The following is a 20,350-nucleotide window of genomic DNA, read 5'->3' on the forward strand; positions in this document are numbered from 1 at the left end:
CGTGGCTGGGCGATATACTACGTAGCTGGGCAATATACTACATCACTCGGCAATATACTACGTAGCTGGTCAATATACTACGTGGCTGGGCAATATACTACGTGTCTGGCCAATATACTACGTGTCTGGCCAATATACTACGTGACTGGGCAATATACTACGTGGCTGTGCAATATACTACATGGCTGGGCAATATACTACGTGGCTGTGCAATATACTACGTGGCTGTGCAATATACTATGTGGCTGGGCAATATACTACGTGGCTGGGCAATATACTATGTGGCTGGGCAATATACTACGTGGCTGGGCAATATACTACGTGGCTGGGCAATATACTACGTGGCTGGGCAATATACTATGTGGCTGGGCAATATACTACGTGGCTAGGCAATATACTACGTGGCTGGGCAATATACTATGTGACTGGGCAATATACTACGTGGACATGCATATTCTAGAATACCCGATGCGTTCAAATCGGGCCACCACCTAGTATATATATAATTGCAAACATTATTATACATACATGAATATACATACACATATATAACGACCTGACTTACTGTAAATAATTATAACTAAATTCTAAGCAGAAAGTAAAAATCTGATCTCGTCACGAACAGGATTCGAACCTGTGCGGGGAAACCCCATTGGATTTCGAGTCCAACGCCTTAACCACTCGGCCACCGTGACTGTCAGCCAACGGCCGCTCACAGCTCCCTCACAGACTACGATCCTCCTCCTCTCGTGCCCTCCGCTCATTGGTGGAACGCAGATTAACTCGTTCTGCCCTGGACTGCAGCTGCGTCTCGTCCTGGCAGCACGCTCGCGCCTGTGTGGCGAAGTTTGTTTCTCATCAGTCGGTCACAGAGTATTCGGTGACTCCCAATGTCACACAACAGTAATACTATACGTCTCCCCCATCTTTCCATTCAGGTCCTTCCTCTGCCAGTCTTCCTCTCTCGCCCTCTATGCTGTCTCCTAGTAGTTTCTCCTTTCGGCCGGCAGGAGGCACTATTGCCCCTGGTCTCCTGTCTTGCAGTGCACTGCGCAGCCGCTAGGAGTCGTCTCTCTACTATGTGGCTGCAAGTGCCGGGCAGGCAGGCAAAAGATGGCGGTGCGGAAGAAGGACGGCGGCCCGAACGTGAAATATTACGAGTCCTCTGACACCATTTCCCAGTTCGACAACGTGCGACTATGGCTGGGGAAAAACTACAAGAAGGTACCGGGAGGAGATGCTGAGTGTCACGGCGAGAACGACGGTGTATCCCCTCAGCTGTTAACGGAGAACAAAGAGTCGGGCCCGGCGATGGGGTGGGGGGATCCGCGACATTGGGGGAAACGGGGGTCCCGGCGGCGACCTGTCACCTGCTGTACACACGGGGGTCTGGGGGCAGCTGCACGAGGAGGGATGGCAGGGCCGGGGGCTCGGTGCCAGGATGTGGGGCCTGCACGTGCCCGATGTGGGGGCATGACACGGGGGGCAGAGCACCGCTGGGAGCCGCCATGTACCCGCCATACCCGGCCGTGTCCTACAGATGCGGATTCCCCGTACAGCTGTCATGTCCGGCACTGCCATCATGTGACCGCTGTCCTGACGTCCCGCAGCTGGCGCCGAGCAGCGCTGTGTGTACAGGTATATACAGTGTGTGCAGGTATATACAGTGTCTGACAGCTCCTGTGTGCACAGTGTGTATATACAGTGTCTGGCCTCTCCTGTGTGCACAGTGTGTATATACAGTGTCTGGCCTCTCCTGTGTGCACAGTGTGTATATACAGTGTGTATATACAGTGTCTGACATCTCCTGTGTGCACAGGTATATACAGTGTCTGGCCTCTCCTGTGTGTATATACAGTGTCTGGCCTCTCCTGTGTGCACAGTGTGTATATACAGTGTGTATATACAGTGTCTGACATCTCCTGTGTGCACAGGTATATACAGTGTCTGGCCTCTCCTGTGTGCACAGTGTGTGCAGGTATATACAGTGTCTGACAGCTCCTGTGTACACAGTGTGTACAGTGTGTATATACAGTGTCTGGCCTCTCCTGTGTGCACAGTGTGTACAGTGTGTATATACAGTGTCTGGCCTCTCCTGTGTGCACAGTGTGTGCAGGTATATACAGTGTCTGACAGCTCCTGTGTGCACAGTGTGTACAGTGTGTATATACAGTGTCTGGCCTCTCCTGTGTGCACAGTGTGTATATACAGTGTCTGGCCTCTCCTGTGTGCACAGTGTGTATATACAGTGTCTGGCCTCTCCTGTGTGTACAGGTATATACAGTGTCTGGCCTCTCCTGTGTGCACAGTGTGTGCAGGTATATACAGTGTCTGACAGCTCCTGTGTGCACAGTGTGTATATACAGTGTCTGGCCTCTCCTGTGTGCACAGTGTGTACAGTGTGTATATACAGTGTCTGGCCTCTCCTGTGTGTACAGGTATATACAGTGTCCGACATCTCCTGTGTGTACAGGTATATACAGTGTCTGACATCTCCTGTGTGCACAGTGTGTATATACAGTGTCTGACATCTCCTGTGTGCACAGTGTGTATATACAGTGTCTGACATCTCCTTTGTGCACAGTGTGTACAGGTATATACAGTGTCTGACATCTCCTGTGTGCACAGTGTGTATATACAGTGTCTGACAGCTCCTGTGTGTACAGGTATATACAGTGTCTGACATCTCCTGTGTGCACAGTGTGTATATACAGTGTCTGGCCTCTCCTGTGTGCACAGTGTGTATATACAGTGTCTGACAGCTCCTGTGTGTGCAGGTATATACAGTGTCTGACAGCTCCTGTGTGTGCAGGTATATACAGTGTCTGACAGCTCCTGTGTGTATATACAGTGTCTGACAGCTCCTGTGTGCACAGTGTGTATATACAGTGTCTGACAGCTCCTGTGTGTGCAGGTATATACAGTGTCTGACAGCTCCTGTGTGTATATACAGTGTCTGACAGCTCCTGTGTGCACAGTGTGTATATACAGTGTCTGACAGCTCCTGTGTGCACAGTGTGTATATACAGTGTCTGACAGCTCCTGTGTGCACAGTGTGTATATACAGTGTCTGACAGCGCCTGTGTGTACAGGTATATACAGTGTCTGGCCTCTCCTGTGTGCACAGTGTGTATATACAGTGTCTGACAGCTCCTGTGTGCACAGTGTGTATATACAGTGTCTGACAGCTCCTGTGTGCACAGTGTGTATATACAGTGTCTGACAGCTCCTGTGTGTACAGGTATATACAGTGTCTGGCCTCTCCTGTGTGCACAGTGTGTATATACAGTGTCTGACAGCTCCTGTGTGCACAGTGTGTATATACAGTGTCTGACAGCGCCTGTGTGTACAGTGTGTATATACAGTGTCTGGCCTCTCCTGTGTGTACAGGTATATACAGTGTCTGACAGCGCCTGTGTGTACAGTGTGTATATACAGTGTATGACATCTCCTGTGTGCACAGTGTGTATATACAGTGTCTGACAGCTCCTGTGTGTACAGGTATATACAGTGTCTGACAGCTCCTGTGTGCACAGTGTGTACAGGTATATACAGTGTCTGGCCTCTCCTGTGTGCACAGTGTGTATATACAGTGTCTGACAGCTCCTGTGTGTGCAGGTATATACAGTGTCTGACAGCTCCTGTGTGTGCAGGTATATACAGTGTCTGACAGCTCCTGTGTGTATATACAGTGTCTGACAGCTCCTGTGTGCACAGTGTGTATATACAGTGTCTGACAGCTCCTGTGTGTGCAGGTATATACAGTGTCTGACAGCTCCTGTGTGTATATACAGTGTCTGACAGCTCCTGTGTGCACAGTGTGTATATACAGTGTCTGACAGCTCCTGTGTGCACAGTGTGTATATACAGTGTCTGACAGCTCCTGTGTGCACAGTGTGTATATACAGTGTCTGACAGCGCCTGTGTGTACAGGTATATACAGTGTCTGGCCTCTCCTGTGTGCACAGTGTGTATATACAGTGTCTGACAGCTCCTGTGTGCACAGTGTGTATATACAGTGTCTGACAGCTCCTGTGTGCACAGTGTGTATATACAGTGTCTGACAGCTCCTGTGTGTACAGGTATATACAGTGTCTGGCCTCTCCTGTGTGCACAGTGTGTATATACAGTGTCTGACAGCTCCTGTGTGCACAGTGTGTATATACAGTGTCTGACAGCGCCTGTGTGTACAGTGTGTATATACAGTGTCTGGCCTCTCCTGTGTGTACAGGTATATACAGTGTCTGACAGCGCCTGTGTGTACAGTGTGTATATACAGTGTATGACATCTCCTGTGTGCACAGTGTGTATATACAGTGTCTGACAGCTCCTGTGTGTACAGGTATATACAGTGTCTGACAGCTCCTGTGTGCACAGTGTGTACAGGTATATACAGTGTCTGGCCTCTCCTGTGTGCACAGTGTGTATATACAGTGTCTGACAGCTCCTGTGTGCACAGTGTGTATATACAGTGTCTGACAGCGCCTGTGTGTACAGTGTGTATATACAGTGTCTGGCCTCTCCTGTGTGTACAGGTATATACAGTGTCTGACAGCGCCTGTGTGTACAGTGTGTATATACAGTGTATGACATCTCCTGTGTGCACAGTGTGTATATACAGTGTCTGACAGCTCCTGTGTGTACAGGTATATACAGTGTCTGACAGCTCCTGTGTGCACAGTGTGTACAGGTATATACAGTGTCTGGCCTCTCCTGTGTGCACAGTGTGTATATACAGTGTGTATATACAGTGTCTGACAGCTCCTGTGTGTACAGGTATATACAGTGTCTGGCCTCTCCTGTGCGCACAGTGTGTATATACAGTGTCTGACAGCTCCTGTGTGCACAGTGTGTACAGTGGGGCAAAAAAGTATTTAGTCAGTCAGCAATAGTGCAAGTTCCACCACTTAAAAAGATGAGAGGCGTCTGTAATTTACATCATAGGTCGACCTCAACTATGGGAGACAAACTGAGAAAAAAAAATCCAGAAAATCACATTGTCTGTTTTTTTATCATTTTTTTTGCATATTATGGTGGAAAATAAGTATTTGGTCAGAAACAAAATTTCATCTCAATACTTTGTAATATATCCTTTGTTGGCAATGACAGAGGTCAAACGTTTTCTGTAAGTCTTCACAAGGTTGCCACACACTGTTGTTGGTATGTTGGCCCATTCCTCCATGCAGATCTCCTCTAGAGCAGTGATGTTTTTGGCTTTTCGCTTGGCAACACGGACTTTCAGCTCCCTCCAAAGGTTTTCTATAGGGTTGAGATCTGGAGACTGGCTAGGCCACTCCAGGACCTTGAAATGCTTCTTACGAAGCCACTCCTTCGTTGCCCTGGCGGTGTGCTTTGGATCATTGTCATGTTGAAAGACCCAGCCACGTTTCATCTTCAATGCCCTTGCTGATGGAAGGAGGTTTGCACTCAAAATCTCACGATACATGGCCCTATTCATTCTTTCATGTACCCGGATCAGTCGTCCTGGCCCCTTTGCAGAGAAACAGCCCCAAAGCATGATGTTTCCACCACCATGCTTTACAGTAGGTATGGTGTTTGATGGATGCAACTCAGTATTCTTTTTCCTCCAAACACGACAAGTTGTGTTTCTACCAAACAGTTCCAGTTTGGTTTCATCAGACCATAGGACATTCTCCCAAAACTCCTATGGATCATCCAAATGCTCTCTAGCAAACTTCAGACGGGCCCGGACATGTACTGGCTTAAGCAGTGGGACACGTCTGGCACTGCAGGATCTGAGTCCATGGTGGCGTAGTGTGTTACTTATGGTAGGCCTTGTTACATTGGTCCCAGCTCTCTGCAGTTCATTCACTAGGTCCCCCCGCGTGGTTCTGGGATTTTTGCTCACCGTTCTTGTGATCATTCTGACCCCACGGGGTGGGATTTTGCGTGGAGCCCCAGATCGAGGGAGATTATCAGTGGTCTTGTATGTCTTCCATTTTCTAATTATTGCTCCCACTGTTGATTTCTTCACTCCAAGCTGGTTGGCTATTGCAGATTCAGTCTTCCCAGCCTGGTGCAGGGCTAGAATTTTGTTTCTGGTGTCCTTTGACAGCTCTTTGGTCTTCACCATAGTGGAGTTTGGAGTCAGACTGTTTGAGGGTGTGCACAGGTGTCTTTTTATACTGATAACAAGTTTAAACAGGTGCCATTACTACAGGTAATGAGTGGAGGAAAGAGGAGACTCTTAAAGAAGAAGTTACAGGTCTGTGAGAGCCAGAAATCTTGATTGTTTGTTTCTGACCAAATACTTATTTTCCACCATAATATGCAAAAAAAAATGATAAAAAAACAGACAATGTGATTTTCTGGATTTTTTTTTCTCAGTTTGTCTCCCATAGTTGAGGTCTACCTATGATGTAAATTACAGACGCCTCTCATCTTTTTAAGTGGTGGAACTTGCACTATTGCTGACTGACTAAATACTTTTTTGCCCCACTGTATATACGATGTCTGCCTCTCCTGTGTATGTACAGTGTCTGACCTCTCCTGTGTGCCACACTGTTTACCATATATACTCGAGTATAAGCCGACCCCCCCTAATTTTGCCACAAAAATCTGGAAAAACTTAATGACTCGAGTATAAGTTTAGGGTGGAAAATGCAGCAGCTACTGGTAAATTTCAAAAGTAAAAATAGATACCAATAAAAGTAAAATTAATTGAGACATCAGTAGGTTAAGTGTTTTTGAATATCCATATTGAATCAGGAGCCCCATATAATGCTCCATAAAGTTTGATAGGCCCCATTAGATGCTCCATATTAAAATATGCCCCATATAATCCTGCATAAAGGGTAATAAGGGCCCCATAAGATGCTCCATAGAGATATTTGCCCTATATAGTGCTGCACAAACGTTATGGCCCCATAAGATGCTCCATACAGACACTTGCCCCATATAATGCTGCACAAGCGTTATGGCCCCATAAGATGCTCCATACAGTCACTTGCCCCGTTATAGTTCTGCACAAGCGTTATGGCCCCATAAGATGCTCCGTACAGTCACTTGCTCCATATAGTGCGGCACAAATGTTATGGTCTCATAAGATGCTCCATACAGTCACTTGCCCCATATAATGCTGCACAAGCGTTATGGCCCCATAAGATGCTCCATACAGTCACTTGCCCCATATAATGCTGCACAAGCGTTATGGCCCCATAAGATGCTCCGTACAGTCACTTGCCCCTTATAATGCTGCACAAGCGTTATGGCCCCATAAGATGCTCCGTACAGACACTTGCCCCATATAATGCTGTACAAGTGTTATGGCCCCATAAGATGCTCCATACAGTCACTTGCCTTATATAATGCTGCACAAGCGTTATGGCCCCATAAGATGCTCCATACAGTCACTTGCCCCATATAATGCTGCACAAGCGTTATGGCCCCATAAGATGCTCCGTACAGTCACTTGCCCCATATAATGCTGCACAAGCGTTATGGCCCCATAAGATGCTCCGTACAGTCACTTGCCCCATATAATGCTGCACAAGCGTTATGGCCCCATAAGATGCTCCATACAGTCACTTGCCTTATATAATGCTGCACAAGCGTTATGGCCCCATAAGATGCTCCGTACAGTCACTTGCCTTATATAATGCTGCACAAGCGTTATGGCCCCATAAGATGCTCCATACAGTCACTTGCCTTATATAATGCTGCACAAGCGTTATGGCCCCATAAGATGCTCCATACAGTCACTTGCCCCATATAATGCTGCACAAGCGTTATGGCCCCATAAGATGCTCCGTACAGTCACTTGCCCCGTTATAGTTCTGCACAAGCGTTATGGCCCCATAAGATGCTCCGTACAGTCACTTGCTCCATATAGTGCGGCACAAATGTTATGGTCTCATAAGATGCTCCATACAGTCACTTGCCCCATAAGATGCTCCATACAGTCACTTGCCCCATATAATGCTGCACAAGCGTTATGGCCCCATAAGATGCTCCGTACAGTCACTTGCCCCTTATAATGCTGCACAAGCGTTATGGCCCCATAAGATGCTCCGTACAGACACTTGCCCCATATAATGCTGTACAAGTGTTATGGCCCCATAAGATGCTCCATACAGTCACTTGCCTTATATAATGCTGCACAAGCGTTATGGCCCCATAAGATGCTCCATACAGTCACTTGCCCCATATAATGCTGCACAAGCGTTATGGCCCCATAAGATGCTCCGTACAGTCACTTGCCCCATATAATGCTGCACAAGCGTTATGGCCCCATAAGATGCTCCGTACAGTCACTTGCCCCATATAATGCTGCACAAGTGTTATGGCCCCATAAGATGCTCCATACAGTCACTTGCCTTATATAATGCTGCACAAGCGTTATGGCCCCATAAGATGCTCCGTACAGTCACTTGCCCCATATAATGCTGCACAAGCGTTATGGCCCCATAAGATGCTCCATACAGTCACTTGCCCCATTATAATGCTGCACAAGCCTTATGGCCCCATAAGATGCTCCATACAGTCACTTGCCCCATATAATGCTGTACAAGCGTTATGGCCCCATAAGATGCTCCGTACAGTCACTTGCCTTATATAATGCTGCACAAGCGTTATGGCCCCATAAGATGCTCCATACAGTCACTGCCCCATATAATGCTGCACAAGTGTTATAGCCCCATAAGATGCTCCATACAGTCACTTGCCCCATATAATGCTGCACAAGTGTTATAGCCCCATAAGATGCTCCATACAGTCACTTGCCTTATATAATGCTGCACAAGCGTTATGGCCCCATAAGATGCTCCGTACAGTCACTGCCCCATATAGTGCTGCACAAGCGTTAAGGCCCCATAAGATGCTCCGTACAGTCACTTGCCCCATATGCTTTTGCTGCGATAAAAAAAAAAAATCACATACTCACCTCTCTTCGCTCAGGACCCCCGACACTTTCAATATTTACCTGCTCCTCTTGCGGCTCCATCTTCAGCACTGAAGTTCAGCAGAGGGCGCGCACTGACTACGTCACCGCGCCCTCTAACCTGAGCGTCACTGCCAGAGGACGCTGAAGACTGAGCTGCACCGGAACGAGACGAGGAGCAGTAAATATAGCGCAGCGCTCCCCTCCCCATATAGTCACCCACTGTGACTACAGAACAGCCCCATGTAAATGAGCATTGCTGGCTGCCGGTCCCTGGACAGCTGGGGTGCTACTATACAGGGCATCTCTGAATGTCATTCTGAGGGTGGGGTACAGGGATCTATCCCCCAAATCGTGATTACATACCTGAATGGAGCAGTTCTGTAGTTTCCTGTGTCGCAGTGCAGTCCACCCCTTGGATCACAAATGCCATTTATGCTTTCTCCTGGCCTAACAAAGGCAAATATTTGTGTATTTCAATAGTTCCTGTATATGTGCCTTATACGTGATAGTCAATCCGTTTACTCTACATAACCAGTTGCTTTGTCCCACTACAGTACATTCAGGCCGAGCCCCCCACTAATAAGTCTCTGTCCAGCCTGGTGGTCCAGCTCCTGCAGTTCCAAGAAGAAGTTTTTGGAAAACACGTCAGCAACGCTCCACTCACCAAACTTCCGGTAACTACAGCTATCGTCCAGTGCTAGCGCTTTCCATGTTTGGATTATGGTCTGACACATACGCCGTGGTGCACTGCTGACCGGTCATTGCAATGCTTCAGCCTTTGGCCCTAATGGACGGATGATCCCAAACATAAAGCATAGCTAACCGGATGGCTACTGTAATAAAGCATGAAAACCCTTACTGACGGGTCCAGCAATCAGGAACCACTTTCTTACTAGCAGCCCGCCATAACTTGTGCTTTTGTTTGCTTATAGCTTCTGATTATGATAGAAGCGGGCAACGGAACTTGTGCTGATTGTTTCTGATAAAGTTCACATTTCCACCATCGCACAAGTTAAAAGATGGCTTTCTAATTGCGAAGCCATGATGGGATCACATTTAGGGCGCTGTCTCACGCCTGTATAAATCGGCCGGAGATCTGACTGCTATACACGGACTGGCCGGCGGGTCTCCTGACCCGAGTGTGGCAGCTGCATAGAAGTATATCAAGCTGTCGGCCAGTCCGCGCCTTGCCATCTGATCTCAGTCCAATTTATAGGAACGACTGACTGCACTGCAGTCACTTGAATCTTTATACTTTTATCGAAAATTGGCAAATCAAATGCATCATTGAAGCCGCACTTACTGTGATCACAAACAAAGAAAGGGAATTATACTTTCCTTATTGCTTCCTTCTCTCTTCACAGCACTAAGGCTTCTTTCACACTAGCGTCGGAATCTCCCCGTCGCAATGCGTCGGGGAGAGATTCCGACGCTAGCGTTTAACGCTTTGCACAATGGGTGCAGTGGATCCATTTTTCCGGCGCATCCGCTGCCCCATTGTGAGGTGCGGGAAGGTGGGGGCGGAGTTCCGGCCGCGCATGCGCGGTCGGAAAAAGCGGTCCGTCGGGAGAAAAAAACGTTACATGTAGGGGTTTTTTTTCCCGACGGTCCGCCAAAGCACGACGCATCCGTCGCAAGACGGATGCGAAGTGTGCAAATCCGTCGCAAATGCGTCGCCAATAGAAGTCTATGGGGAAAAAACGCATCCTGCAAGCACTTTTGCAGGATGCGTTTTTTCTGCAAAACGACGCATTGTGACGGATTTACAAAAAACGCTAGTGTGAAAGTACCCTAAGATATTTGGAACTGAAGCTGGCCGCTCAGATTAGATAGCGGTGCGCCATCTCTCCCCTCTCCCCATACAGACGGACAGTTATCTCAGCCAGGGTGGATTTGATTTAAATCTAACTGATTTAAATCACGATTTAAATCACGATTTAAATCACTAGTCAGTAAGGCTTGATTTAAATCAGTGATTTAAATCAAAGTTTCTACCTAACTGAATTTGACTCCGCAGAGGTCCCAGCCTCTTCTTCACGGCAAAAATGTTACAACATGAACAGAGTTGAGAAAAAGACCTTAATCCTATTGTTCTACAAACCTATGAATACAGAATCAACCCCTTCAGTGCCAAGTCCAAGAAGTTAGACAATATGTTTCTGATTGTTTGGAGTGGAATAGATCTGCACAACACAAGAAGAATGTGAATCTAAGTGTGAGGAGGAGGATGGGCAAGCAGACAAGAAAATGAAAGTGAAACTTTGAGCACAACACTGCAGCATAGCCACAGACAGACAAGTCTGGATTTGTTTGTGTGTACGATCTGAGGTTTATTACATTCTTTCCTTATAATGGCAGCAGGCCATAAAAGAGACCCAGTTTGGGAATATTTTAATGAAGCTCCTACGCCTATCGGTAAGGCAGGCATGCGTGCAAAATGCAAACGATGCAACAAAGAGATGCAAGGCGTGGTGGTGCGAATGAGGCAACATCATGAGAAGTGCGGTGATGAAGATGAGTCATCTTCACTGTCATCTTCACTGTCATCTTCATCACCGCACTTCTCATGATGTTGCCTCATTCGCGCCACCAGGCCTTGCATCTTTGTTGCATCGTTTGCATTTTGCACGCATGCCTGCCTTACCGATAGGCGAAGGAGCTTCATTAAAATATTCCCAAACTGGGTCTCTTTTACGGCCTGCTGCCATTATAAGGAAAGAATGTAATAAACCTCAGATCGTACACACAAACAGATCCAGACTTGTCTGTCTGTGGCTATGCTGCAGTATTGTGCTCAAAGTTGCACTTTCATTTTCTTGTCTGCTTGCCCTTCCTCCTCCTCACACTTAGATTCACATTCTTCTTGTGTTGTGCAGATCTATTCCACTCCAAACAATCAGAAACATATTGTCTAACTTCTTGGACTTGGCACTGAAGGGGTTGATTCTGTATTCATAGGTTTGTAGAACAATAGGATTAAGGTCTTTTTCTCAACACTGTTCATGCTGTAACATTTTTGCCGGGAAGAAGAGGCTGGGACCTCTGCGGAGTCAAATTAAGTTTTGAGAACTGCGTAAGTAAAGCGAGCGTCTGTGATAATATAGGAGAGAAACTGCCCACTAATCCTACAGAAACCTCTGGAAGAGCATAGCATTGTGAATGTTAAACATATACAGCCTTTATTCTACTGAGTTAAACAACTCAGCTTTATCTCATGATGGAAGAACCTTTGGATGGTAAAATATTTTCCTCAAAAAGCAGTTTATTGAAAAAAATCCGATTTAAATAAAAAAAATCCGATTTTTTTTTTAATTTTTAAAAAAAAAAAACATTGATTTTTATCCACCCTGATCTCAGCCAAATGTTCCTGTTTTCTCTGAGAGCTGCTACCAGATTAATTGGGCAGCGGCTTATGTCTCCACCAAGCAAAAGGATTGGGCATTTGAATTTCACCGTCTAATTTCTATGTCCCCTGATATCATCTGTTGGACAGTCGGTAGTTTCCAATATACCTTAGATGGTCAGCAAAAATCAGCGGGTGCCGTCCCCTTTAATGTGTATGTCAGCCATAAAGGGGTTTTTCCATAAAGTACTTTTCCATGAATAGATCTTGGAATAATAATATTTTCCACACTTGAATATGCTAAAAAAAAATGTCCCTGTGCTGAGATAATCTTATAAATGTGCCCCTGCTGTGTACTGTGTAATGGCCGTGTCTGACCGTACAGGGACATGGTCTGATCATACACAGCTCCTGGGCAGGGGAGAAAGCAAGAGAGAGGATACAGCAGGGGATCACAGCTGATTCTTTCTGTGAGGTAATACACGTTTTTAAACAGGCAGGGAAATGATTTGCCTCACAGAAAGAATAAGCTGTGATCCCGTGCTGTAATGTCTGTATACTCTCTTGTGTCCTCCCCTTCACAGGAGCTGTGGTATAATCAGGCCATGTTCCTGTAGATACATTACACAGTACACAGCAAGGGCACATTTATAGGATTATCTCAGCACAGGAACATTTTTTAACACATTCAATTGCGGAAGTTATTTTTAAGATCTATTTATTAAAATGTACTATTTTCATGGGAAAACCACTTTAAACTCTAAAGTATTCTATATTACCTGCTTACATCCATATTGGATGTCATCACCTGCTGTCGTCCATATTGGGTGTCATCACCTGCTGTCGTCCATATTGGGTGTCATCACCTGCTGTCGTCCATATTGGGTGTCATCACCTGCTGTCGTCCATATTGGGTGTCATCACCTGCTGTCGTCCATATTGGGGGTCATCACCTGCTGTCGTCCATATTGGGGGTCATCACCTGCTGTCGTCCATATTGGGGGTCATCACCTGCTGTCGTCCATATTGGGGGTCATCACCTGCTAACATCTATTGTTTGTTCATTCCCATGTTTCTTGTTTTACAGATGAAATGTTTCCTGGATTTCAAAGTTGGAGGAGCGCTCTGTCATATCCTCGCTGCTGCTTACAAATTTAAGAGTGACCAAGGATGGTAAGAGGGCCTTACATTAACCTCAGTGTACTCACTCTGTGTTGTGGCTTCAGAGGAACTTGGTGCCTGCTATTTGGGCTTTAATCCCTGATTAATTCTGATGGGCAGAATTAAGGGTGGACCTTCATCAATATGTGCCCTCGGCACGTCTTCAGGATGACAGGTGACACCTTTATCAAAACTAATTTGCACATTAATATTGGATGTAAACGTACCAGCATTTGCTATCTCTAATTTCAATCTCGTATCCCTTTAGGCGTAGATTTGATTTCCAGAACCCTTCTCGCATGGATCGTAATGTGGAAATGTTTATGAACATTGAAAAGTCCCTTGTGCAGGTTTGGATGCCTTCTCTTTCGTCTGGTGGGTCGGGGCAATTCTCTACCTATAGATTTGGTGCGGATTTGCAGTTCCAGGGGGGAAATGATGCATGAATGTGCTACAGTAATTCTGCTCGATGTGAACATAAACTTATAGTTTTTAATTTCAAACAGTGTTTTTTAGTATGCTAGAATTGTTATTTATTGCTGTCTTCTTTTTAATTCTTCAGAATAACTGTCTGTCACGACCAAATATATACCTTCATCCAGATATAGACTCAAAACTGCAGAGCAAGCTTAAAGACATTGTAAAAAGACATCAGGTAGGGTGACTGTTTCATATTGTTCACTCTGTAAGAATAAAATGCCTGAAACCCTCTGCCAAGGATATATCTAATACATCATGATGTTGAGCACTTTCTGCCGCATGAATATATGGACTAGAACTTGAATGTCTTTTTATGAATTATTTCTCCTACGCCTCATTGGGGGACACAGGACCATGGGTGTTATGCTGCTGCCACTAGGAGGACACTAAGTAAACACGTAAAGAATAGCTCCTCCCCTGCAGTATACACCATCCTGCTGGCTCTAAGTGAACCAGTTCTTGCTTAGTGTCTGTAGGAGGCACTTGGGTCTGCTTTCAGACCCCACCGTTTTTATTTAAATTTTTATTTTTTATTCTATTTTTTCCTTAACGGAGCGAATGTGGGTGACGGACCCTTTCTAGGTTCCGATCTCCCCCGAACCATCAACAGGCAAGTACGTGGAGCGTTCCTCCCGTATCCTTTCCTGCACCGTTGGATGCCAGCCCTGAGCTCACCTTACGGGCGACGGTTCCTTCGCGTTCCGATCTCCCTCCTCCATTGCAGGCGACCACATGGAGTAGCCCTCCATCTACCTCTCATGGAGCCAGGTGCATAGCCGGACATAAATGTGTATGACGTCCGTGCAGCCCCCCTCTGCATCACCACTGTCATAGCGGATGACGCAAGGCGGCAGAAGCTATCCACCCCCTCCCTAACTATGGTGACGGTGGATTGAGCACCGGCCCACCGCATCTACCGTGAGTACACCCCTGGGGCCGAGGAGCTGGGGAGGGTCCTGGTCCCCGGGGTATGGAAGGTCCGCACCTCTAACAGGGCTAAAGCCCGGGTCCGTGGGTGGCCCGCAGCGCGCATTTTTGATGAAGGAGCGCTTCTCAGGATGGCACTAATAGCGGTTGCGACTCCGCAACCGCAAGTTTTTCAAATTTAGTCCCCGGCTTTTCTCACATACAGGCTGGAGTCCTTGGCCACGCCCACCGGCAATTACCGCTGCCCATCTTTTCCAGCGCTTCTCGTTCCATGAGAAGCCCCCTCACAGATCTCGGCGGCCATCTTGGTACATCCAGCGCTGATCCTGCAGCACTGCTCCAGCCCTCCTAATCTCTGGATCTGGGGTCACAACCGATGTACAGCCTTCAGGACCATACATTGCGGACCTCCCTTGGGGACTCAAGACACAGGACCTGGGTAAGCTGCAGATACATAGCTTAACCCTTCCCCTGCTAATAAGCGCTCTCCTCAAGGTTACTATGTCTCAATCCAGCCCTCACAAAAATTCATGGAAAACCCACACTGTATTTCTTGCTGCATGTACCTCTTGTAAGGTCTCATTACCCCGGGGTCACAATACTGCATTGTGCACAGCTTGTGAACCAGCGACTGTTCAGGAACCACCTGTTGCTGATACCGATATTAGTGAGCCTGGTCCCCCTGAGTGGGCTACCTCCCTTACCTGGTCTATGGCATCCCTGGCAAAAGCATTAGAATCGTTCCGAGACTCCTCCTCTAACCAGGGCACTCTTACGGATCACGCTTCCGATCCTCAAAACCACTCGTACTCTCTAGGGGGTCGTACCTTGCCAAGGGGCTTTCGCCCTTCCAGAAAAAGGACTCATGCCATATCCCCAGACCATCACCAGGATTCGGGTTCTGAGAGCTCCATTTCTCGCTCCCCTTCCATTGGGGCTAGCAGAGCACCTGTTTCAGAGGACGATTCTGATACGTCCTTTGATCAGGAATTTCATCACGATCAGGAGACTCTCGACTCTGAGTCAGTGAATAAGGCTTTGAAACTTGAGGAGGAACCTTTATCTAAAGCGGATCATGCCGTGTCCTTTAAGAGGACCAAGCGAGCTCACAAGGTATTCGCTACTCATCCTGAATTTAAGGAAATTGTTGAATCTCACAGGATCCGTCCCGATAAACGATTCACAGGGCAGAAGTCCATGGAATCAAAATATCCCTTTGCCCAGGATCTAAGAAAAGATTGGTCTCATTCTCCCCTGGTAAATCCTCCGGTATCACGCCTGGCTTCTAAATCTGTTTTATCCTCATCGGAGGGCGCCTCTATTAAAAATCCAACCGATCGTCAGATCGACAATATGGCGCGTTCAGCCTTTGAAGCCTCAGCAGCCGCACTCTTCCCATCTTTTGCTGCTACGTGGGTGGCTAAGGCTATGACCCACTGGGCTGAGGTCTTGTCCGCACGGTGCTGGATACCGATCTCCCCCCACCCCCCCCGAGGTAGCAGACCTCGCTACTCAGATAGCCAGAGCTGGAGATTTTGTAGTTACCGTGTCCCTGGACGCTGCTAACTGTGCTTCTCAAGCAGCAGCAAACGCGATCACCATCCGGAGTTCCTTATGGCTGATGGACTGGCGTGCGGATTCGACTTCCAGAAAGTCATTGACTTCTCTTCCATATCAGGGCGGTCGCCTTTTTGGCGAAAAGCTTGACCAATTAATTTCCGACTCCACTGGAGGGAAGAGTAAATTTCTTCCACAACAGAGACCCTTTCGGCCTTTTCGAAACCAGCAACAGCCGGCCCGGTCGCGATTTTTTTCGCTTCAACTCAAATTGGTCCTCTACTTCCACATCCTCCGAACCTGGCCGGGCGCAACATAGGGATAGAGGTCCTCAAACCTCTTACAAACCTTCCCCCTCTTGGAGAGGCAGGCCTAGGCAGTCAGGGTCCAGACCGGGCAGGTCTCTCACGCAATGACGCCCTGCGGTATCCGGAGAAAACCCTCAAAGTAGGCGGCCGCCTGCTTTCCTCCAGCGACACGTGGCTCTCGGTTGTTCACGACGAATGGGTCCACGACCTAGTGTCCTCTGGATACAAGATAGAATTCTCCTCTCTTCCACCAAATCGCTTTTTCCCGTCTTCTCCTCCCAGGGCAAAGGCATCAGAGTTCTTCCAGGCCATACGCTCTCTAAAAGAAGACGGGGTTATTGTTCCAGTTCCTCAAAGCAAAAGGTTTCAAGGTTTTTATTCAAACCTGTTCATTGTTCCAAAGAAGGACGGTACAGTACGGCCCATACTGGACCTAAAACTGCTGAACAAATATGTCAGGGTGCGACGGTTTCGGATGGAATCGCTTAGTTCTGTCATCGCCTCCATGGAGAAAGGCGAGTTCCTAGCATCCATAGAAGTCCAGGACGCGTACCTCCACATTCCTATTTTACCTTCTTACCAAAGGTTTCTTCGCTTCGCAGTTCAGGAAGATCACGTTCAGTTTGCTGCTCTGCCCTTCGGCCTGGCCACCGCTCCCAGGGTATTCACCAAGGTCATGGCGGCTGCCGTGGCCATCCTCCATACCAGAGGTGTGGTGGTGATACCGTATCTAGACGATATCCTCATCAAAGGCCCCTCTCTCCGCACCTGCAAGGAGGCTGTGACCATCACAATAGATATTCTTTCTGGCCTGGGTTGGAAGATAAACCTCAAAAAATCTTCCCCAGTACCGGCTCAGCGAATTTCCTTTCTAGGAAAGATAATGGACTCGTCCCAGGGGTTGGTACTTCTTCCCCCGGAAAAGATCTCAGTCTTACAGCGGGAAGCTCAGAAGCTCTCCCAACCTCATACTCACTCCCTACGTTTCAGTATGAGAGTCCTCGGCAGGATGGTAGCAGCTATGGAGGCGGTCCCATTCACTCAACTACACCTCTGCCCCTTACAGCATGCTCTCCTGGCTGTGTGGGACAGGAACCCGTTATCTCTCGTTCGTCGTTTCCTTCTTCCCCAGCGAGTCACAGTCCCTCAGGTGGTGGACTTGGAAGTCCTCCCTGAATCAATGGAAGTCCTTTCTCCCAGTACATTGGCTAGTTGTGACAACAGATGCCAGTCTTCTGGGCTGGGGAGCAGTGTTCCACCATCACACTGCCCAAGGCCGCTGGTCTCTTCAGGAAGCTCTCCTGCCCATCAACATCCTGGAAATACGTGCAATTAGGTTGGCTCTTCTTCAATTCAATTCCATCCCTTACTGACGGGTCGTCCCATCAGGATTCAGTCCGACAATGCCACGGCAGTTGCATACATCAACCGGCAGGGGGGAACACGCAGCAAGGCAGCCATGACCGAGGTAGGCCACATCCTTCGTTGGACCGAGGAAAAACGCTCAATGATATCAGCGGTTCACATCCCGGGAGTGGAAAATTGGGAAGCAGATTTCCTCAGGTCTCGACTCCGGAGAGTGGTCTCTCCATCCGGAGATCTTCCATCAGATCTTCTGTCGTTGGGGAACCCTGGACGTGGATCTGATGGGCTCACGGCTAAATTCCAAGGTTCCCAATTACATGACTCAGTCCCACGATCTGGCAGCCATCGGGGCAGATTCACTCGTTCACTCGCTGCATCAGTTCCAGCTTCCCTACATATTTCCCCCGCTTCCCTTGCTGCCGAGCGTCATCAATAAGATCAGAGGGGAGGGGATACCAGTAATCCTCATTGCACCAGATTGGCCGCGCAGGGCCTGGTACGCCGAACTAGTACTGAATCGCACAGACCTGTTGTCCCAGGGCCCCATTTACCACCAGAATTCCGAGGCCCTGTGTTTGACGACATGGCCGTTGAGTCCTGGGTGCTGACACAGGCAGGCTTCTCTCAGAAAGTCATTTCTACCATGATCAGTGCTAGAAAGCCTACGTCTATGCGTATATATCATTGCATTTGGAAGACCTTCTTCTCATGGTGCCAGGACCGTGGACGCTCTCATCTTGAATTTTCCGTTCCTTCCATCCTCGAATTCCTTCAGTTGGGATTGGACTTAGGTCTCGCCCTTAGTTTTCTCAAAGGGCAGATTTCAGCCTTGTCAGTCCTGTTCCAACGTAAAATTGCCAACAGACAACAGGTGAAGACGTTCATTCAGGGAGTCTCCCATGTGGTGCCGCCCTATAAGATGCCGTTGGAACCATGGGACCTTAATTTGGTCCTCGGAGTCTTGCAGGAGGCTCCTCTTTAACCTCTGCAGGACGTTTCCATGTCTCTTATCATGGAAAGTTGCCTTCCTGGTTGCGGTCACGTCCATCCGACGAGTCTCAGAACTGGCGGCCTTGTCTTGCCAAGTTCCTTTCCTCATTTTTCATCAGGATAAGGTGGTTTTGAGAACATCCCCGTCTTTTCTACCGAAAGTTGTCTCATCTTTCCACCTCAATGAGGAAATTGTCTTCCCTTCACTTTGCCCGGCGCCAGTACATCGCACCGAGAAGGCTCTCCACACACTGGACTTGGTGAGAGCTCTTAGGAGATACGTCTCGAGGACGGCGTCTTTCCGCAGGTCAGATGTCCTGTTTGTGCTCCCAGAAGGGCCAAAGAAAGGTCTAGCCGCTTCCAAAGCTACGATAGCGAGGTGGATTTGTTCAGCTATTCAGGAGTCCTACCGAGTTAGAGGTCACTGCGTCCCAGCAGGGATTAAGGCTCATTCTACTCGGTCAGTGGGTGCGTCCTGGGCCATCCGGCACCAGGCGTCGGCATTACAAATCTGCAGAGCTGCGACTTGGTCCAGCCTGCATACGTTTACGAAACATTACCATGTCCATTCTCGGCAGATGAGTCCGTCGGCAGAAGAATTTTGCAGGCGGCAGTGCTGCATCTGTAACTTGTGGGTACAAGGAGCAATTGCAGTGGTACAAGGAGCAATTGCAATGGATTGTTTTCCCACCCAGGGACTGCTTTAGGACATCCCATGGTCCTGTGTCCCCCAATGAGGCATAGGAGAAATAGGGATTTTTGTGTACTCATGGTAAAATCCTTCTCTCCGAGCCAATCATTGGGGGACACAGCACCCACCCTCTAACCTATTGGCTCTAGTTTTTTTTTCTGTGTTGACTTGGTTTTGACATAGTTCATTCTTGTTAATTGTTAAGCTCCTAATGCTTTGTTACCGAACTGGTTCACTCAGAGCCAGCAGGAGGGTGTATACTGCAGGGGAGGAGTTATTCTTTGTGTTAACTTCGTGTCCTCCTAGAGGCAGCAGCATGACACCCATGGTCCTGTGTCCCCCAATGATTGGCTCGGAGAAAAGGATTTTACGGTGAGTACACAAAAATCCCTATTTTGTTGTATTGCGCAGGTTTGTTGAGGTTAAAAATATCAAACTGAGCAATACTCGCCCAGTGCTGCTCCATCCACAAGTGTCTAAAACTTCCCTAAGTTTTGTTGATGGGCTGCTGCTGTGACCTATGCAGCCAATCAATGGAGTCAGTGGCCTTGTGTTCCCTACCTTGGCAACACTGCTGAGCCCACTGATTGACTTCAGCGGTCATGTGCAAAGACCAGGGGCAGTGG

At 47.8% G+C, this 20,350-nt stretch overlaps 1 protein-coding gene and 1 non-coding gene across 4 annotated transcripts in view; one reads left to right on the forward strand and one right to left on the reverse strand.

Annotated features, from left to right (window-relative positions):
- Positions 1-613: 613 nt before the first annotated feature.
- Positions 614-695, reverse strand: TRNAS-CGA (transfer RNA serine (anticodon CGA)). The gene has a single exon. It is a non-coding gene; the product is annotated as a tRNA-Ser (tRNA).
- A 373-nt stretch (positions 696-1,068) lies between these two features.
- Positions 1,069-20,350, forward strand: part of SMARCC2 (SWI/SNF related BAF chromatin remodeling complex subunit C2) — a 124,853-nt gene continuing 105,571 nt past the window's right edge. For all 3 annotated transcript variants that reach the window (XM_069758402.1, XM_069758403.1, XM_069758404.1), the window contains exons 1-5: positions 1,069-1,224; positions 9,457-9,576; positions 13,333-13,418; positions 13,675-13,756; positions 13,969-14,061. In XM_069758402.1, the coding sequence (XP_069614503.1) occupies positions 1,114-1,224; positions 9,457-9,576; positions 13,333-13,418; positions 13,675-13,756; positions 13,969-14,061 (492 nt within the window). In that variant the 5' untranslated portion in view covers positions 1,069-1,113. The remainder of the gene's footprint in view (positions 1,225-9,456; positions 9,577-13,332; positions 13,419-13,674; positions 13,757-13,968; positions 14,062-20,350) is intronic.

This window comes from Ranitomeya imitator, chromosome 3, assembly GCF_032444005.1.
Source record: "Ranitomeya imitator isolate aRanImi1 chromosome 3, aRanImi1.pri, whole genome shotgun sequence".
Lineage (NCBI taxonomy): Eukaryota > Metazoa > Chordata > Amphibia > Anura > Dendrobatidae > Ranitomeya > Ranitomeya imitator.